The 19,295-nt window shown below is 54.0% G+C and overlaps 2 protein-coding genes across 3 annotated transcripts in view; one reads left to right on the forward strand and one right to left on the reverse strand.

Annotated features, from left to right (window-relative positions):
- The first annotated feature begins 218 nt into the window (after positions 1–218).
- Positions 219–10,713, forward strand: CCDC109B (coiled-coil domain containing 109B). Its single transcript, XM_012727733.1, has 8 exons — positions 219–296; positions 1,609–1,684; positions 1,960–2,130; positions 6,557–6,661; positions 8,515–8,675; positions 9,177–9,380; positions 9,765–9,881; positions 10,313–10,713. Exons 1-8 carry the CDS (start codon positions 219–221, stop codon positions 10,370–10,372), a joined length of 972 nt encoding a protein of 323 aa, XP_012583187.1. The 3' UTR covers positions 10,373–10,713.
- An 853-nt stretch (positions 10,714–11,566) lies between these two features.
- CASP6 (caspase 6, apoptosis-related cysteine peptidase) overlaps positions 11,567–19,295 on the reverse strand; it is a 19,039-nt gene continuing 11,310 nt past the window's right edge. The window contains exons 2-7 of one of the 2 annotated variants that reach the window (XM_012728008.1): positions 17,682–17,739; positions 17,192–17,338; positions 16,745–16,821; positions 14,939–15,114; positions 12,734–12,893; positions 11,567–12,285 (exon numbers count right to left, since the gene is read on the reverse strand). In XM_012728008.1, the coding sequence (XP_012583462.1) occupies positions 12,002–12,285; positions 12,734–12,893; positions 14,939–15,114; positions 16,745–16,821; positions 17,192–17,307 (813 nt within the window). In that variant the 5' untranslated portion in view covers positions 17,308–17,338; positions 17,682–17,739 and the 3' untranslated portion in view covers positions 11,567–12,001. Of the gene's footprint in view, positions 12,333–12,733; positions 12,894–14,938; positions 15,115–16,744; positions 16,822–17,191; positions 17,339–17,681; positions 17,740–19,295 lie in introns of both variants that reach the window. The other variant, XM_012728009.1, reaches the window with a different exon arrangement.

The following is a 19,295-nucleotide window of genomic DNA, read 5'->3' on the forward strand; positions in this document are numbered from 1 at the left end:
CCCAGCCCCGTCTGTGCAGCCCCTGGTGCTGGGCTTCAGCTGAGCCGCTTGCACCTGCTGTCAGAGTGTGCGGCCGCCGTCAGGGGCTCTTGACCCCTTCTTTAGTCTCTCCTGGAAGGGCCCCCTGCTCCCGTGGGACTTGGGGTGGCGGTACAGCTGTTTGCAGGGTGCTCTAGGCCACATGCAGGTCCTAAGACGTGGGTGGGAGCCCAGGGAACATGCAGGAGCTGGCCCAGGGGGCAGCTGTGACGGATGTTCCAGGGGCCTTAGGAGAATTCTGTGTGGCCCAGTTTGCTGTGAGCCTAAAGCTGGTCTGAAAACTCTTTCTCAAAATGTGGGGAAAAGGACACATGAAACCAAACCAGTAACAAGCCCTGGGAATCTGACCATGAACTGAGGCCTGAGGCTGCAGGGTCCGGGGGAAACTGGGATTGTGGCTTCCAGGTGATGGACAGATGATGGTCAAAGAAGAAATCACCAGGACACCTGTTAAGGAGCTCTGAGGGCCGGGGAGCGTGGGCTCACCTGCCAGCAAAAAACGTGTGGGTTTGTGGCCCAGGAGCCGGGGGCAGGCGCGAGTCTGGTGTGTCCCCAAGTCTATGTAGTGTCATCCACATCCTGCGCTTTCCCCAAGGTGGACTCTGAGAACTTCTACCCCAAGTATTTAAAGAAAATCAGCTATTTTCTCTTAGCAAGTGACATGTTTAGAAATAAAATATAATAACTTTAAATTAAGGCAACAACTGATCTTAGCTGCATCTAAATGCTCCTGTGGTGTTTGACTCTAGAAATACTGAAAACTGGAATGTTTGTTTCACTAAGCCTGTTTTGATTCTGTACGTTATGGAACGTGTGAGTACTTGTGCTGCTTTATTTCTGTTTGGCAGTGAACACACTTCTGACTCGTTACTTAATAGTGCCCCCACGGAAGTAAGTGCTGGAAAGCACGGCTTAGGACTCACTTCCCCTCCAGTGGCTGGGGGCTCACGGTCAGCGAGCAGTCAGTGCAGACACTGGGCAGGAGCCCGTGAGCCCACCCTTGGGTGCCGTCCTCCTCCGCACCATTGGGAGCCGCCACAAGGCCTGCCCGGGGCCCAGGTCCACAGCATGGACCATCACAGGGGGTGTCTAGGTTTTCTTGTTAAGGGGAGTGGCCACCCGCAGCTGGTGAGCCATAGACCCGGGCATCTGTCAGTCAGGGTGTGTGGGCCCGGGCCTGGGCCGAGTGCCATGTCCGTGACACCTTGCGTCCTGGGTGTCCTGGGGCTCGGTGCTTCTGCCCAGGTCCAGTCGGCGGTGGGTGCAGATGATCCACGGCCCGCACTCTGAGAAGCACCTGGACGAGCCATTTATTTTAGATTGTTACCGAACGGAATAGCAAATGCTGATGTTCCAACTACGTGCGGGGTGGTCAGGATCCGTTGCGCCGTGCAGGAGCTGGTGGCAGGGCACTGCCCAGGTTCAGGGTCGAGAGCTGCAGGAAGATCTCTGGGGCCTCCCAGGAACCTGGAAAAGCCAGGGGGTCCCTCGAAGGCCAGGAGGAATCTTCTGGTGAAGATATTTACTCCAGGATTCTTGCTCCTTCTGAAAGAACTCATCTTCTCCTAGGTTCTGTGTGCAGTGCTGGGCAGGAGTCTGAACCACCCCCGGCCGAGTCTTCTCAGCACCGCGGCGCCCCCTGACGGTGAGCTCTGCAGCCTGCGCCCCTTCCTCCAGCCTGGGTGCCCTGTGCCGGTCCTCACTGGGGCGGGCCTGTCCGCTCGCCTGCTCTGGCTTAGGTCCTCCCTGTTCACATCCCTGATGCCTCAGGTATCACCCCCTCCCCACAGTCTCCCACCAGAGGACGTCCGGGGTGGTCATGGAGGCCGTCTAGGCCCCGAGTCCAGGCGTAGGCGTCCCTTGCGGAGTGTTCTGCCGAGAAGCTGCAACCACCGCTGTATGCTTTTTTTTTCTCCACAGAAGTGACCATCAGTTACAGACATGGCCTGCCCTTGGTAACGCTCACGCTGCCCTCCCGCCGGGAGCGCTGCCAGTTTGTGGTCAAGCCCCTGCTGGCTACAGTGGGCTCCTTCCTCCAGGACCTGCAGAACGAGGACAGGGGTGTCAGCAGTGTGGCCATCTGCACCACAGGTACAGCTGTTTGTGTCCACTCTCTCTTCTTCTGACCCTTTGTTAGGTTGATGGTTGGGTAGAGGGGATGATTGTTAAATTCATGGGATAGTGATGGTTCCCTTTACTGAGACATTCATTCTTACATATCATGAATTTTTTTTTTGAAGATTTATTTATTTGTGCATACAGAGCTGGGGTACAAGCCAGAGCCTCAGGGGCGGCGAGAGGCTTCACCAGAGACAGAGTGGGGAGCAGAACAGGCAGATTGATGAAGTACACTGCTGAGGGGAGCAGCGGGCGGGTCAGGAGAGGTCTGCCACGCCATGTGGTCACCTCCGGGGCAGGCAGGAATCGAACTCATGTGGAAGTGGCTTTAGCTTCTCACTGCTGTGCTTTAACCCACTGTGCCACCAGGAAGGGCCTCATGAATATTTTTTTTTGAAGATTTATTTATTTGTGCATACAGAGCTGGGGTACAAGCCAGAGCCTCAGGGGCGGCGAGAGGCTTCACCAGAGACAGAGTGGGGAGCAGAACAGGCAGATGGATGAAGTACACTGCTGAGGGGAGCAGCGGGCGGGTCAGGAGAGGTCTGCCACACCATATGGTCTCCTCCGGGGCAGGCGGGAATCGAACTCATGCGGAAGTGGCTTTAGCTTCTCAGTGCAGTGCTTTAACCCGCTGCGCCACCAGGGAGGGCCCCTCATGAATATTTTTTTAAAGATTTACTTATGTACACAGAACTGGGGTACAGGCCAGAGGTGCAAGGGCAGTAAGAGGCCTCACCAGAGACAGAGTGGGGAGCAGAACAGGCAGATTGATAAAGCACACTGCTGAGAGGATTAGCGGGCAGGTCAGGGGAGGTCTGCCGCGCCTTGTGGGTGACCACCTACAGGTTGGTCCAACTGGCATGGAAGCGGCAGCCTGCAGTGCTGTGTCCCCAATCTATGTGCCACCAGGGAGGACCACTATTATGAATATTTAAAAAAATAAACTGTTGAACAAAACTTTAAGAGTAAGGCAAGTTTATAGTGATTCATTTCATAAACTTAGCCTGAAATTTTTTGAGAAAATTTTAGTGCAAATTTTCACCAAAATTTGAATAATGGAAAACAAAGTACAGTTTTGATGATTAAAATAGCCAATGAAGAATTAAGATATAGAAACAGTTCATTTATCTCTGTTACAGAGCAGTTATATTTGTAGTATATTTTAGACAGAATTAGTTTTCAGGAAAAGAGTGCATTTAAATTCAACCCAGACGTACTCATTTAGACCTTTTAAATTTAGGATGCGACTTTCATGTCCTCATGGTTTGACATGGTCTTTGATTCACAGAGTTAAACATACAATAAATGATTTTTTTTAACCTAAACCCCCCCCCCATATAGAGGCTACCAATATAGATCCATTTATGAATAAATTTATTTTATTGTAGTATTACATGTTTGGAATAAACTTACTTAAAACTTATTGATTACTGTTACAGGGAATACTCTTCTTTCCTTGCCAAGGTGAGAACCTAACATAACCAGGACACATTCTATAACATAACCAGGACACATTCTAGATGCTAGAGGTAGAGAGCCAGAGCTAGAACCTGCTGCCTTCACACTGCTTGCATAAAGAAGCGATGGCGTGGGCCCTCCCTGGTGGCGCAGAGGGTTAAAGTGCAGCACTGCGAAGCTGGCCATAGCTGCTTCAGTGTGAGTTCGACCACCCTGGAGGAGGTGACCCACAGGGTGCGGCAGACCCCGCCTGCTACTGCCCTCAGCAGTGTACTTGGTCAGCCGTCCTTTCAGCTCCCCACTCTGTCTCTGGTGAGTCCTCCCACCGCCCTACAACTCTAGCCTGTACCCCAGTTCTGTGTGCATAATTAAATACATCTTAAAAAAAAAAAGAAAAAAAGCGTGGCATGTGACCTACTAGGTGAGTGTCCCTGAATGTGAGGCCTTGTGCTCACAGAGGCCAGGCAGCCAGCTGTATGGTGGAGGAGGGCGCTCCCGGTGTCAGGGTGGCCAGCTGCATGGGATAGCGGTGGGGGGAGCGGGAAGTTATTGTAAGGATCTTGGGTCCTAGCTGGAAGGGAAGCTTTCTTCCCGGGAAAACCAGGGTCAGAGAACAAGGTTTTAGTCCTGTGCCCTTGTACAGCTGAGGGGAAATTTCCCCTGAACGTTTGGGTGGTTCTCAGCTGACTGAGCAGATTAAGATCAGACAGATTATCCCATAGGGATTACAATTAAGATTGAAAAAAAAAATGTACAAAGTGATGTAAAAATAAACTATTAAATTAAAAAAATATATAGATCAGGGCCCTCCCTGGTGGCGCAGTGGGTTAAAGCACAGCACTGAGAAGCTAAAGCCACTTCCACATGAGTTCGATTCCCACCTGCCCCGGAGGTGACCACATGGCGAGGCAGACCTCTCCTGGCCTGCCCGCTGCTCCCCTCAGCAGTGTACTTTGATCATCTGCCTGTTCTGCACCCCGCTCTGTCTCTGGTGAATCCTCTCACCCTCCACATCTCTGGCCTGTACCCTAGTTCTGTATGAACAAATAAATAAATCTTAAAAAAAAAAAATAGATCAGAAAGAGTAGTTGGAGAGAACAGACTTATTTGCATACTCATGGAGAATCAATATGCTGGAAGATTCTGAAGCCAGTGAGACAAATTGAGCCAAGGCAAGGGGTGAGGTCCCTGGCTTCAGGGAGATCAGAGGGGCTATCGTAATGAGGAGGTAATGCGTGTGCTGAAGACCGGGGTTCTCTGGGGCGAGATGCTGGCCCTGGCCTGTGTCCAACAGATTTCTCCAGCTGGAAGGCAGTTTCTCATAAAAACCTGAATTCTGGGTAATATTCATTTAGGTTAAAATTCCTCTAAACGCGCAGGGCTGTGATGGACCCAAGCTCTCCAGAGTGGCCCACCTAGGGGCCTGCCCTGATGTCCGGGGCGGCTTTTCCTGTCCCACACTGCAGGGGCCAGTGCTTCCTGCTGAGCTAGAGACACCCCAGCCCGGAGTGCAGGACGTCTGTGGCCCTGCCTGAGCCCCAGGGAGCTGCACTGAACCCAGTTTGAAGGCCTGGGGCGGGCGTTTGCGGTGCTGGGTGCTGCAGCAGTGCTTGTGAAATGAGTGCTGCGGGACCCTCACCACACTCATTTATAAAAAATCATTTGAGTAGCTCAGAAACATCAAGTGCAGGGACACAGACGCAGCCTCCTCTGGGGCCCTTTGCTGAGTGGAAACACTGAGTGGCACGTAAGTCAGTACTTGCCCAGGAACACAGGAAACGTCCACCTGGCATCGTTAGTGCCTTCAGGGCGACTTGGGGCAGCCTTCTGCTGTCAGCTCGTTCCTGTGAAGGGTGATGTGTGTGTGTCTGGGTACACATACGCGGGACCTGGTTTGAGGTCACTGAACTGTAGATTTTAATACACTTGCAAAGTCAGGTAAGATGGTCAGCGTGTTGCTGATCTAGGAGCAGAGACTCTGGGTGGAATTCGTCTGCTTTTAATTTGGGCTTGAAAAGAATCCTGCTAGCTTGTCACAATTTTGCCCATAGTATAGATAGAATTATTTGGCGATTCTTGAGAAAATGATCTTAGCTCCTGCTGATGAGTAGGAGCCCAGACAGCCTGACTGTAGCACCAGGCCCTGGGCAGACCTGAGTGGCTGATTTCCAGGGAGCTGCTGCTGGGTGTCAAGGCTGCAGCCCCTGGCTGTGCCCGGGTACCAGGAGGAGGCTGGACGGGCCCCTGCCCCACGGTCCTGCGTGTGCCTCCACACACTTGGTTTCTTCACAGCAGGACTGCAGTGAAGTGCAGAAATGAGTCTCAGAGAGCAGGTCCGTCAAGAAGCAGGGTAGAGCCCGCCCAGGTTGGAATTCTACAAGTTTTTATTTTTTCCTAAATGTGCTAAAGACATTAGAACTACGGTAGTTGAATTCCCTCTGCTGAGCTGTGACTGCTCGCCAGACTCCCCTGCCCAGCTGCAACGGGAGGGAGCTCGCGAGGTGGGTATTGGGGGCTGTGCTGGTCCCATTTGTAGCTGAGGAGATCCGTTCCTTCCAGCGGGTCATAGTCCGAGAGAGGCAGGTTTATGGGGACACTGCCACACCCGAGGCTACATGATCAGGACGCGCTGGAGGGCAGAAGTGGACTGTGCAGGTGTGTGTGGGGGGGTCAGCAGCACTGGGGAGAGCAGAGATGGCCAGGCCAGCCTGGCCCGGGGTAGCCTGGTGGGGCTGACAGACCGGGCCCTGCTATGGAGGGTGAGGGGGACGCTCGGCCCAATGTAACAGGAAGAAGAGCAACATGTCTCCGGGCTGGGGCTGCCGAACTGTGTAAAACCTAGCGCGAGTCTTTTCTACATATTGGAAAATGGTTTAGATGGTTTTGACTGCTCTGAGACGACCTTTTTTTTTTTTAAACATTTTGTTTTCTCTTCCAGATGGCAATTTAATTCCAGCTTCAACCTCGATGGACGTTTTGCTAATGAATGATTTTAAACTCGTCATTAACGAAATGATATACGACGTGCGGTGTCCCCCCCGAGGTAAGAGCCCCCCTGGGTGGCTCCTCCACCATCCCTACAGCAGGAGACCCCTAGAGTCTGGGAGTTTGGTTTTGCCCCTTATGGGTCGTCTGCACAGACAGAGGCCAGGCTGTGTCTGTGCTGCCCTCAGCAGGTGGCTGGGTCAGGCTGCTGGCGGGAGGGGGGCGCTGGCCGGGCTGAACCGTGACGGATGTGCATGTTATAGTGGTTGCACTCACCTTGCTGATACTGCTGAGGCTCTGTCACCTCTTAACAGGGGTCCTGCCTGCTCGTTGGGGTGGGGGAGGGAAGTCCCCTAGCTCTTTCTGTCTTGGCATCAGCCTGGAGGCGCGAGGGAGCATCGCCTCGTCGCCCGTCTCCTGGAGGCGCCCACAGTGGCTCCTTTGTGTGGTATGATCTATGGGTCTGCTGCTCAGCCTGGCGCCTTCTGTGTGGGCAGGTGATTGATCGCCCACAACGTTTGCTAACGGAGAAAGGTCTAGTGAGAGCATCTGCTTTTTCCTGTGTTGGCAGATTGTGTCTTTTAAGAATTGGTCACTGAATGTGGGTGACCACATTTGCAGGTCCCAGTCCACACCCTCATTTTTAAATCGAGGTGCCATTGCTTTATATCCCAGGGATTTGCCAGTGCAGCGTCTCCGCCCTCAGGGGCGGTCACAGCAGCCCCGGCCCCAAGCCCGTTGTGCCTGCGCCCCCACACACTCGTCTCCCCAGGCCTGCCTAAGTCTAGGGGCAGCTTTCCAGGGTGGCTGCAATGTTTGTTTTCGCCAAGCCCTGTTTATGAGGGGCGGCATGGGCAGCATATGGCCCTGTGGCACCCAGGGAGGTGGCTGCAGGCTGTGGTGCCAAGCCTGGTGTGCTGACACACGTTTGAAGAAGCGTGGGCCTGCACCTGTAAAGCCCATGCAGGGGTGTGCACTCGGGCTCCTCAGAGCAGACATACTGGAAAAAGTACCCTTGCAGGCCCATTGTTAGAGTTCCTTTCTTACCCCCCTGATGTCCAGAGGCCATTGTGGGGGGTGTCTTGTTACAGGGCCAACAGATGGGCACCCCACAACCCCCAACCTTGCCCACTCTAAATAGGCTCTTCCATCCGCCGCATCATGACAAAACATCTAAGGCCTTGAATGGAAAGGGACTTTAATACAACTATTGTGCAATACAGAACAGACAAAGAATCTAGTTTCCAAATCAAGCACCCAAAGTGACATGTCTGCCCGTGGGTTAAAGTCCTCCCAAAAGGGACTGGCCCAAAGCAAGGCCTGAAAGTGCCACAGGTCTAAAGCACCTTCTGTCCGGGACCCATAGAGAGGGCTGGAAATGGCTCAACAAGTCTGAGAGAAAGAGCAAAATCAAAACCAAGATAAACCCTCCCCACAAGCCTCTCCCTCACCCCGGGCAGGACCAAGACACAAGCGCAGTTTCTTCACATCTCTGCTGCTCACTGCCCACCCCCACCCCCCCCACCTTCCTTCCGTCTCCTCTGCAGCTTCTCCCTGCCCAACTCCACCCTCCTTTTCATGGGTCAGGAAGCCTGGACCCTTTCCCTTGTCTAGGCCCCCGTTAGTCTCATTCTTTCTCAGTGACCCTCATGGGAGCTTGCGATGGGTTTGACCTTTTCAAGGAACCAACTTTTGGTCACAGAGATTTTACATTCCCAATGTCACTGGCGGTGCTCAATTCTGAAGCCTGCTTTTCCCCCTAGTTTATTAACAGACCTATTACAAGTGAAAAGCAGTGCATTGCAGACCTGCTTGGGGGCTTATTCCAGACCATCTTAGGGCAGGATGAGTGGAGTCCCCACACCCACAGGTGGGGTGGTGACCGCGGGGTGCCTCTGCGTCTTTGCTCAGAGCATCCAAGCGGTGGGAGCACTGCTGAGGTGGAGAGCTTCAAGTCCCTGGTTCACAGACTGTTCACCGCCCTGCACTTAGAAGAGCTCCAGAAAAAGAGAGAACACCATTTACTGCAGACAATCAGCGACCTGAAGGCGCAGCTGCAACCCCTGGAGCAGGTGAGGAAGCTGAGTCAGTCTGAATGTAAGGCCCCAACTCTCCATGCCCACATTTGCCCAGCTGCGCCTCGCCCCTGGTCTATGACAGTAACGTGCACAAAGTGGGCACTCGGGGGGCTGGGCCTGCCCCACAAACTCAGCTGGGGCATGTGCGAGGGGTGCCTGGGGGGCAAAGCTGGCTGATGAAGTAATAACTCTTGGGGCAGAGGAAGGGTGGCGTCCGCCTCGGGTGAAGTCCTGAGGCTTGTAGCCGAGCCCGGCTTGCAAGCGGCGGATTCTGTGGCGTGGTTAGCCCAGACGGTGGACGGGTAGTTTTGATTATGTAAAATCTGCTGATCTGTGTACCCGTCAAGATGTGAAACATCTAAAAAGATGCCCGGTAGAAGCCAACGCCTCCCCTGGCCCTGATGCTCCCCACGCCGGCGGGACCTGCTGGTTTCTGCAGCTGTGCGCAGGCCGTGGGCATCCTGAGCCCGAGTGACCTGCTTCCTGTGGTTGCAGGTGAGAGCCGGGATCGAGGCCCGTTCCGAGGCCCAGGCTAGTGGACTGCTGTGGGCAGGGCTGGCACTGCTGTCTGCGCAGGGGGGCGCGCTGGCCTGGCTCACCTGGTGGGTGTACTCCTGGGACCTCATGGAGCCAGTGACCTACTTCATCACCTTCGCCAACTCCATGGTCTTTTTTGCATACTTCCTCGTCACTAGACAGGTGAGCTTGCCTTTTGCAAAGAATTTGAGTCAAATAATGGGTAGTGAGATCTTTGGGCCTTTATTATATTATCTGGGTCCCTGGTAATGATTTCACAAGGCTCGGTGGGGATTTTTCTAAAGCACTAAGAAACTAAGTCCTCCAGGGAGATACACACAAAATGTTCTCTGTGCCATCATGGTAAATAAGACCTGCATTCCAGAAATAACAAATGCATTAGCTTAACTCCTGGTGTGGTAGCAAAACCCTCCACTCCCCTCTGTCCATGTTTGATATAAGGGGCACCTGGCGGCACTAAGCCTGCTCGTCATCCTCATGCGCTGCTGCACCAGGTATGTTGTCTGCACACAACCTTCCAGTGCACGTTTTCCTTTTTTGTTTTAGGATTATGCTTATTCAGCCATTAAGAACAGGCAGTTTCTTCACTTCTTCCATAAAAAATCAAAGAAACAGCATTTTGATGTGGTGCAGTACAACCAGTTAAAAGAAGAGCTCACTAAGGTACGTGCAATCCGTGGACGTCCTTTCCATCCTCTGGTCTAACTGCATCTTTGTGACGATTAGGAAGGACCATAAAGCAGAATTTCAGGAAGGTGATCATTCTGCTCTCTAGGAAAATGGGTCTATAAAGTATCCTGTGTTGCCTAAAAATTAGATCGTTGTTTGTTACCCAGATGTCCACTGCTGGGAACACTTGTCTGGAGTTTGTGTTGTCAGATTTAAAGACAATTGTCTTTAACATTGTAGTAAGAGATTACACATGAAAATAATTTTAAAAATTTATTTCATTTAGTCTGATAACCTTGACGGTTATAATTTTATAAAAATGCTCGTGTTTGATTCATCCAACTCAGGGATGTTGTACTTGGGTTCCAGGGCCAAAGCGATCACTGGCAATGGCTGTGTCCCTGCTCACTCTCTTCCCCCAACAGGCTACAGAGGCTCTGAAGCAGCTGCAACACTCTGTGTCTGCAAGTCGCCGGCCTCGATGAAAAGAACCTTTGGATATGTGTCCATTAGATGTTGAGTTTGAAATCTAGAAACAAACTGGCACTTCTAGAGTATCCAAAGAACCACTTGAGTATTTCAACAGGCTTTTTGTTAATAAAATGCTTGCAAAGCACAGGTAGTCTGAGATCTCATTCAAGATTTGGGAGAAGGAAGCACTGAGAAGCAAGCAGAAGGTAGGAAAAATGGGGGAAAGGGAAGGTGCAGGGGAGAGCGAGGAAGTAGTAGAATGAAGATGTGAAGATGGAGAAAAAGAGTGAAAGGGGAAGCAAAATAGAGGAAGTAGAAACCAAGTGGATGAGGACACAAGTGAAGAAGATGGGGAGGAGAAGGAATCGTAGATGGGGAAAGAGAGGAATAGGAAGTGAAGGAAAAGGAACCTGAGGGATTGGGGCAGAAAGAAGACTGGAGGGGTGGAGGATAAAGGCTGCGAAAAGAGAATGAAAGAAGGGGGAGTGGGGAGGAGATAGTGAAACAGGAAGTAGAAACCAAGTGGATGAGAACAAGAGGGAAAAGGCAGAAGAGGATGGAGAAGAGAAAGTGCTGGAGAAAACAGGACAAGGACTAGAGAAAGATGAGGAGAAAGAAGGGAAATTTAGATCACAAGGGGAATGGAAAAGTGCAGGGAGAGGGAAGAGTAGATGGAACAAGAGAGAACAGCAGGGAGAAGGGAAGGAAAAGAAAAGAATGAAGGGGAAAATAAAATAGGAGAAAGGAGAGAAGTACCAAGGCGAGAAAAAAAGGAAGAACATGGAGGTGAGACAGGAGGGGACTGGCAGGAGAAATGTAGAAGTGGTGGAAGAAGAGAAATAGAAGCATCCGAGGGGCGGAGAAGGCAGAGGAGGTTTAGAAGAGGGCGGAGAGTGGAGAAAGGAGAGATGGGAAAGCAAAGGGAAAAGGAATTAAGGTGGAGGGGAGAGAGGAGACATGAAAATGAGTGGCTGGAGAAGGAAAAGGGCACAGGGGTTAGATGAGGAGGGGAGAACAGAAGAAATGAAGGAAAAGTTTGAGGGGAAAGGAGACGGCAGCAGAATTAAGGGAGGGCGAAGAGGAAAAGAAGACTGGAGAAGAGAAGAGGGCAGAGTGTATATACAGGGAGGGAGACGAAGGGAGAAAAAGATCGGAGAAGTAGAATGGGGAAGCAAGAAGGTGATGGAGCAGGACAGGGAGAAGCACAACTAGGAGAAGAACAAAGGCAGGGAGAGAAGGGTGAGGAGAAAGGACAGAAGGGCGGGAGGCCAGGGGGGCCCACCTGCTCATCGCCGTCCAGTCCTGTCCTGCGCAGAGCCGCCTGGCCCCAGGGCCTTCCTTATCTTTGCAGCTGCGGCTTCCCTGCCAGAGGCCACCACTGGGCGACCAGAGCCTGTCTGCGGAAGGAGGGGCCCAGCCCCCCGGCCTTGGCGGGTCCTGCTGCCCTGGAGCCTCGGCTTGACCATAGGAACCTGAGTGTAGATGATGGTGGCTGCTCCTGCAGTCAAGGCCCAGTGCAGCTCTGAGACCCAGGTCTGATTACTTATGTGAATGAGTAAGGGACACAGATTTAATGAAACACTGGAGAACAATCACTTATAAAACCTTCACTCAATGAAGTTAAATTGGCGCAACATTTTGAGTCACCTGCCCTTTCCTGTAAAATCCAAGTCTCCTACGCACCAGTGGTCTGACTCTAGTGCCTCTGGGACACAGCACAGGCTGACGAGTGCCATCACTGAGACTTGGGGGCAAAGAGCAGCTTCTTGGTCAGCATGGACGCGAAGCAGGGCACCTGCTTCTTGCCGATGGCGCTGCGGTCCTGGCAGAAGTCCACCCGGCGCTGTGACACCTTCCTGTTGACCAGCGTCAGTAGCTCTGTGAACTCCAGGGCGGCCCCAAACTGCGCCAGCATCTCGCACAGGTCCTGGATGTACCACGAGCCGTTGAGTGTGTCCCGGTGGGAATAGTAGCCTAGACATAGGGCCCGTCAGGCTGCGCCCACCTGTCAGCTCACCCCAGAACCCCACCACGCCTGGTGCCAGGCACCCGGACGAGCTTGGAACCGGCCCTCTACGGGGGGCGATCCCCCAACCCCTGAGCATACTGCGCCCCCACACCCTGGCTCCGGGAACAGAGGCAGGGCCCCCAAGTCTTCTCACTTAGAAAAGCCACACAGGGTCTCCCTTAAGGAGCCCCCGCAAACCTTTGGGGATCAGCTTGTTCTTAAAGGACTCAAGTGCCAAGGTGAAAAGCAGCTGAGTCCATGGAGAGCCCTCCCAGACGCTGGCCCCTTCGGGACAGGACAGCAGCGCCCGTGGACGCCAGTGAGCAGCTCTGGGAGGGTCACCCGTGCCTGCCCGGGGGCCCCGCACCTTCGGCCACAGAGTAGCACATGAGGAAGTCGGCGCCGGCGGGCAGTGTGTACACTGAGGCCGCATCCACCTCTGTCGTGCCAGCGCCCGGGGGGGTTGGCATGGAGTCCACTTGGTCCAGGGGCTGCACAGGGACATCATGCTTGTCTCCCCGACACGCCTGTGGGAAGGAGAAGCTGCTACACCACCGAAGCCCTGCGGAGGGAGCCGCAGGTCCCCCAGGCTGCGAGCCCTGCCCACCGTGATGGCCAGGGTGGCCAGGAGACACAGGCTGGACTCGCCCCACAGGCCCAGCAGACATGATGGGGAGGGCTGCTGCCTGCACAGGACGGGCCTTGGCTCTCCAGGCCGCACACCACCAGTGGCTCTCACACTGGCCTTGCCCAGACCACAGCGTGCAGGACGCAGGCTCCTGGCACGGGGGCCACGATGGGGTGGGTGGGTGCAGGGAGCCTGGAGACAGCATGGGTTGGGGCAGGCCCAGCAGTTGCGAGAGGTGGGACAGCCAGCAAGGGCACGCTGCAGAGCTGGGGCTCAAGCATGGTCGTGTTTCCGTTACCCCGCATTTCAGAAAGTGTATTTCATCCAAAAATAAAATCTACATCTGAGTCACCCCCGCACACCCTCCTTCACCCAGGACGGGTCTGCTAGGGCGCCTGCACCTCGGGCCACACTGCGCGGTCAGCACGTCGGGCCCTGTGCGAGGCACGTCCCTGAGCACCCCCGTGCTCAGTGACTCCCGATGGTGCTGTGTGCCCCTAGGAGTCCACCTCCGGGGGTGGGGACTGGGACAGGCATGTAAGTGGTCAAAGGGTGAGAGCCATGTGACCACTTGGCCAAGCTTAGAGACCTGAGGGTGAGACGCCGCCTGACCAGGACAAGGGCTGCAGGTGGGACCAACCCAGCTGCCCTCCAGGGCAAGGGAATGAATCTCAGCTCGTGCGCCGGGGTCCCACAGCCGAATAAGCCAACGCAGCTGTCGCTGTGCAAGCATGTCCCCCATGGGGAAATGCTGAGAGAATGGCAGCTCTGAAAGGAAAAGCCTGGAGATTTCCAAGCCATCAGGTGAGCTTAAGTTGCTGCAGCCCCGTCACTGCTGAAGACCGCAGTGTCCAGGGCCTCGCCTGGCTGCTGACCTGCACAGCAAAGCCAGAGAGGACCTTAGGGATGACCATCCCAATGTCCCGCGGCCATGCGTGAGGCGTCCTGGCGTGTAAAAACAAGTCACGGGAACTCATACCTGGCCATGAGGCCCTGCTGTTTGGTCTCCTGCTTCCCCAGACTCGGGCTGGGGCAGAAGGGGACTCACGGGAACAGCTGCCTCCTCAGGGCCTCCTTCTACGGCAGCTCACCCCCATGTGGCGCGCACCGCTTCCCGCGAGACGACATTTGTCGGCGGTTTCCCGTGTTTTCTATGGCCACTTGGGATCTTTCCTCACTGGTGTCCCTCAGTTCTGCCCTATGCTGGTTTTTGGCTGTGTCTGGCTTGGGGAAACTCACCCCTCCCACCCCCACCCGTCTCCTAACACCCCCACACTCACTCAGGCAGTGGTCACACAAGGAGCCACAGAATCAACCGTGACTTTTCCTGTAGAATACTGCCCCCCCCAGCCCCTCCCACTTAGCTGTGTGGCACGGTGTGAGGTGTGGAACAGAGTGCCACGAGGACTATCAACCATTCCTTTTCTGTTCCAAAGCTTTGCAGATCAGACAGATGATGCGACTGGGGCTGGAGAACACGTTAAGCTTAACACAGGGCTGCCCAGCCCAGCACAGTGCCACTGCAGGCCGTGGGTGACCAGCAGGCTGCACGTCGTGTCCTCCATACAAACTGAAGAACCACAGTTCCTACACCCAAACATAAACCTGCCACATCACCCCAAATACAGACACCTCACTCAGACAGCAAACAAACCCTCCCCAATGCGGCAGGGGAACCGCCACCCGAGAGCTCGTGCCCCATCTGCTCACCAGCTCGCCCACTCCAGCCTGGGGCACTGTCCGCTCAGGCCCTACTCATCAGCTCACGCCACCCGGTGGCCCGATGCTGAATGGCCCAACCAGTTGCGTCAAGCCACGTAATAGACGCCAGGGTTCTCTGGGATCCATCCCGTAATTACTCCCTGCAACCTGCTCGGCCCGGGGCCGGCCCTAGCTCCTGACATCACACCTCGCACTTCGCAGTGAACGCGATCATCTCCTCACCTGGATGATAAAGATCTTTGGCTTTCCCACCAGGCTCTTGCACTTGTCCCCTTTGAATAGCTCTGTCAGGGAGGGGATCTCAATTTCTGCATCATACGCGTAGATGTGGCTGCCTTTGCCGTGGCTCAGGAAGACGCACAAGAAGCAGTCAGCATCCACGTGGCTGGAGTTCGACACTGATTCACAGGAAAACAGAAGTGAGATGATGAGCTGTCGCTTCAACTTACAGGGGAGTAAGGTCCCAGGGGAGTAAGGTCCCGTGTGGTCGCAGGAGCATTGTGGGCTCACCCTGTCTGTAAGGTGCGAAGGAAACCACCCCTTTCGCTCTCCCTCCAACAGCAACTACACCATACTGCTTCACCCAGTGCCTGAAGTGCAAGCAGCATTGGGACACGTTTTGTTAGCTCATCTAGGGCAGAAGAATGGGCAGCAGAGGGCTGCAGTGTGGCCAGAGGGGGCTCCCCCGCCATGTGTACAGCCGCATGGCTGGGTGTGGGGACACTGGGCAGACACCTGAGAGAGATACCAGGCGTACAACCTCCCACAACAGCCACCCCGTAGGATCTCACCCCCGTGGCAGAGAGAGAAATGGACCAGACACATGACTACCGGCCCATGGGGAAAAGCTCAGCGGAAGGGCTCAAAGCTGTGGTGCGGGGTGGACGAGATCCTCAAAAAGCATGTGAAAACAGAAATCACAGGCAAGATGACCTGCTGTTCAGGTGCCTCCCCCTTTTCTGTGAGTACACACTTGCGTACAAAAATGTGCTCATGTTGCTTTCAAAAGTCAACTGTTGTAATTGCTCATGTTATTATGGACTGGCAACTGTCGAGGCTTCAGGCAGCCCCTGTGGTCGTGACATGACAGGGCCAGGAGGAACGCCTCTATTCGTGGGCCCTGCCCAGAGCAAGCATCATGGCAGTCGTGTCTCTGCACCAGGACCACAGACCACCACCCAGCAGCTCCCGCCCTGGATGCATGTGTGCGGCACTCAGAGCCCAGCTCAAGAGGCAGAGCTGGGGCAGGCAGAGGCTGGCTGGTGGCTGAACACGGGGCGTATGGGGTGGTGAGCGCTGAAGAAAACCTGTCAACATCCTACTGCTCCACAGGCAAGTGCTGAAGGCCCGTGGCTTTCAATGATAATAAACCCAGGCTGTCAGGAAACCCACTCTGTAGTGACGCTGTACAAGTTCATGTACTGAGAAGCCAGTGGGAAAAGTGCAGCACGAGACAATTAAAAATGACTGCATGGGCCCTCCCGGTGCTGCAGCAGGTTACAGCACAGCACTAAGAAGCTAAAGCCACTTCAGCATGAGTTCGATCCCTGCCCCGGAGCTGACCCACATGGCGCGGCAGACCTCTCCTGACCCGCCCGCTGCTCCCCTCAGCAGTGTACTTCTCAGTCAGCCTGTCCAGCTCCCCATTTAGTCTCTAGTTAATATTCCACCACCCCTGCACCTCTGGCCTGTACCCCAGTTCTGTATACATAAATAAATAAATCTATAAAAGAAAAAGTGACTGCATGTTTAGCGTGTGCATTCAGAGCTACATTTTCCACTGTGAGTAGCAGGAAAAAGTGGCAGTCTCTTCCAGAGCAGCCGCTGCAGTCCCAGGCCAATGTGAACTGTGGTAGAGGCTTCATGCCTCACAAGGGCCTGTAAGTCTGGGGGGTGACGCAAGTGACAGGCACAGCAACCCCTACATCACGCGGCGCACACCCATGAGAAAAGTTAACAGCCTGGGCTGTGTGTATGGACACGGGAGCCCAAGCACTCAAGCAGGGGAAAGGAAGGGGAAGCACCTACCCTCGAGGATTCTCAGCAGGACTTCTTTTGCCTTGAGGTTATCGAAGCACTGCACTTCAAATCCCAGATCTGAAAGCCTGGAGAGAAAGCGCAAGTAAGCTCGGGCCTAACGCTGTCACCTCTGAGGAGTCCACACGCATTTCTGACCCAGACATTCCTGTTTCTTTTCTGGGGCAGGGGGCGAAAATCCCAGGTAAAGGGCGCCAGAAGCACAGCGCAGAGCCCAGCAGAGGGCAGAGCCTCCTGGCAGAGGGTTTACTCACACAGGTTTCAGTGTGAACGCTGCTACCTACTGTGGGAGGGTGTATGTACAACTGTGCAAACCCTCCATGCCGGGCACCAGTCCCTAGAGGAAAACCAGGCAGGGCTTAGGGCGGCTGCCCTCAATCTGCCCGACATGCCCTTGGTACTCTGCTGGGACCCCTCGTTGGCCAGGAGGGCGGCTACCTGCGTGTGAGGTTGTCCCTGTCGGCGCAGGTACCCCGCCGGTCTGACAGGCCAAGGCGCCAGAAGAAACGCTCGTGGTTGAAGATGAGAGCGATGCCTCTTCTCCTGTGGTCCATTTTGTACTTTTCCTCTGGATCAAACGTTCCTCTGAATGTAAAGTTTGCACAATGGTCAGTGAAGTCACATGACACAGAGCGTCCTCCAAACCCAAGGTCAGCAGGTAGGGCCACGGGGTGTCCCAGACCCTCCCCGCCCCCCGCTGGTGGGCGTCAAGACCTGGCACGGGTGCTCACGTCTCTCCAGGTCTCCCGAGCCCACAGCCAACGGCTCCCGGCTATGCCCACTACTCCCGGGGCCCCTGGGGCCAGGCACAGACTGGCCCGGTGGAGCCCTCATGCCCCCATATGCAGTGGGCAGTGCCCACCGGCCTGGATTTGCTCACTACTCCCAGACACCCAGGGACCAGTCCTGCAGTAGAAGAGTCCTTTACCTTCTGGGGAAGCCATCCACTTCCGACACGGTTTGCTCCAACACGGTCTGCTCCTCACCTAGCCGTGGAAAGTACATTTTGTTCATTGCTTTCTGGCTTATGGTAGTGAAGCACAGCAACCCCCACCCTCCCAGCCAGGCGTGACCCGGCCACTCTTGACCCTGCCACTGGCAAAGTCTTTTCCAAGGCCAAGGAAGTGCAAAGGCAGTTGAGGGGAGATGGTGGGAGTCACTCAGTCCCAACAATAAACCAGCCCCCCTCCCTCTCACCTGCCAGCAGGCTGGGGGTCGCACCCGGGGGCCTGCAGCCTGCTCCCAAGCTGTAGCAGCTCGGCCTGCCAGCCAGCACCACACCCTTCCACCTGTCCCAAGGCCAGATAGGGCCACATGAGCCGGTCGCCAAGAGAAGTGAGGACATGCACACACATCTTATTTAATGTCCACTAGTGTACATGGAAACACCACATGCACCAGTGGTCAGTGCCCTGACCGGCAGGCGGGTCCACCCGGGAAGTCACAGCTCAGGGGCAGAAGAGAATAAACAAATGTTCCCTCCAGGAACCTGGGCTGGGCCAGGAAGCTCCGAAGCCCTTTCCAGTCCAGGTTAGCTTACCCTTCTGCAAGTCATTGGCTCAAATTCAGGCCCAACCAAGAGGCACTGAGCCTCACAAGATGCTGGAATTAAGTTCTTTCACTCAAAAGTTAGAGAAACAGAGGACAACATCAGGCAAAGACTACAAAACAACAACTGTAATAATACTAAGTGACCTACTGAAGCTCAGAAGCACGCAGGTACAAAATCTTAGAAGGGAGATCAGGAACCAAAGAGATTAAACATGTGAAAGGCACACAAAGATCCTGGATGAAAAGTAGGCAAATTCAGAACTTGCTTTAAATAAACTGGCATAAGAATTAGTTTCAGATGTAGAAGATTCAAATAAAATGACCCGTTTAGAAAGAGGGAATGATGGTAACAAAAAATGAAGACACTGACAAAAATCAAACAAGATGAGCAGAGGAAACAAAACCAATTAGTATCCCATCCCACAAGTGAAGAGAAAAATGTAAGACGTTACTATTCAAAGAAGTAACAACTGGGAGTTTCTCAAACATAAAAAAAATGACTTAGGAACCGGCAAGATGGTGGCAGATAAAGACGCCGGGACCACTACACCCAAATTCACACGGGATTATATAAAAACAGACTATAGACTTTCATGCTACGAATATCAACCCAAATGAGAATGCCTTGGACTCACTAGAGGGAAAATAACCGAGGGAGAATCGACAATTGGGGAGTTCCCATAAGGGAAGCCGCACAGGCAGGACCTGATCCGGGAATGCCAGCGGCTTCCAACTCAATCTGCTCCTTTAAAAATCTAGGTGCCCGGATGCCAGGAAGCGCTGTAGAGGGAAACTGCCTGAGGCAGCAGCAGGGGCTGCTTGGCAGCCTTTTCTCCCAGCCCTGCTACAACCCTGGAGATAAACTGAGACAATCCAGCTAAAGAGAGGAAACCAAATCGTGGGAAAAGGCTGCAGCTCAGAACCAGAAACCAGAGGATACCCCAAAGACCTGTTGCTGACCTTTGCCCCAGCAGCCCCGACAAAGCCCTGG

Source organism: Condylura cristata, unplaced genomic scaffold, assembly GCF_000260355.1.
Source record: "Condylura cristata isolate star-nosed mole 26May11 unplaced genomic scaffold, ConCri1.0 scaffold00021, whole genome shotgun sequence".
NCBI classification, from domain to species: domain Eukaryota; kingdom Metazoa; phylum Chordata; class Mammalia; order Eulipotyphla; family Talpidae; genus Condylura; species Condylura cristata.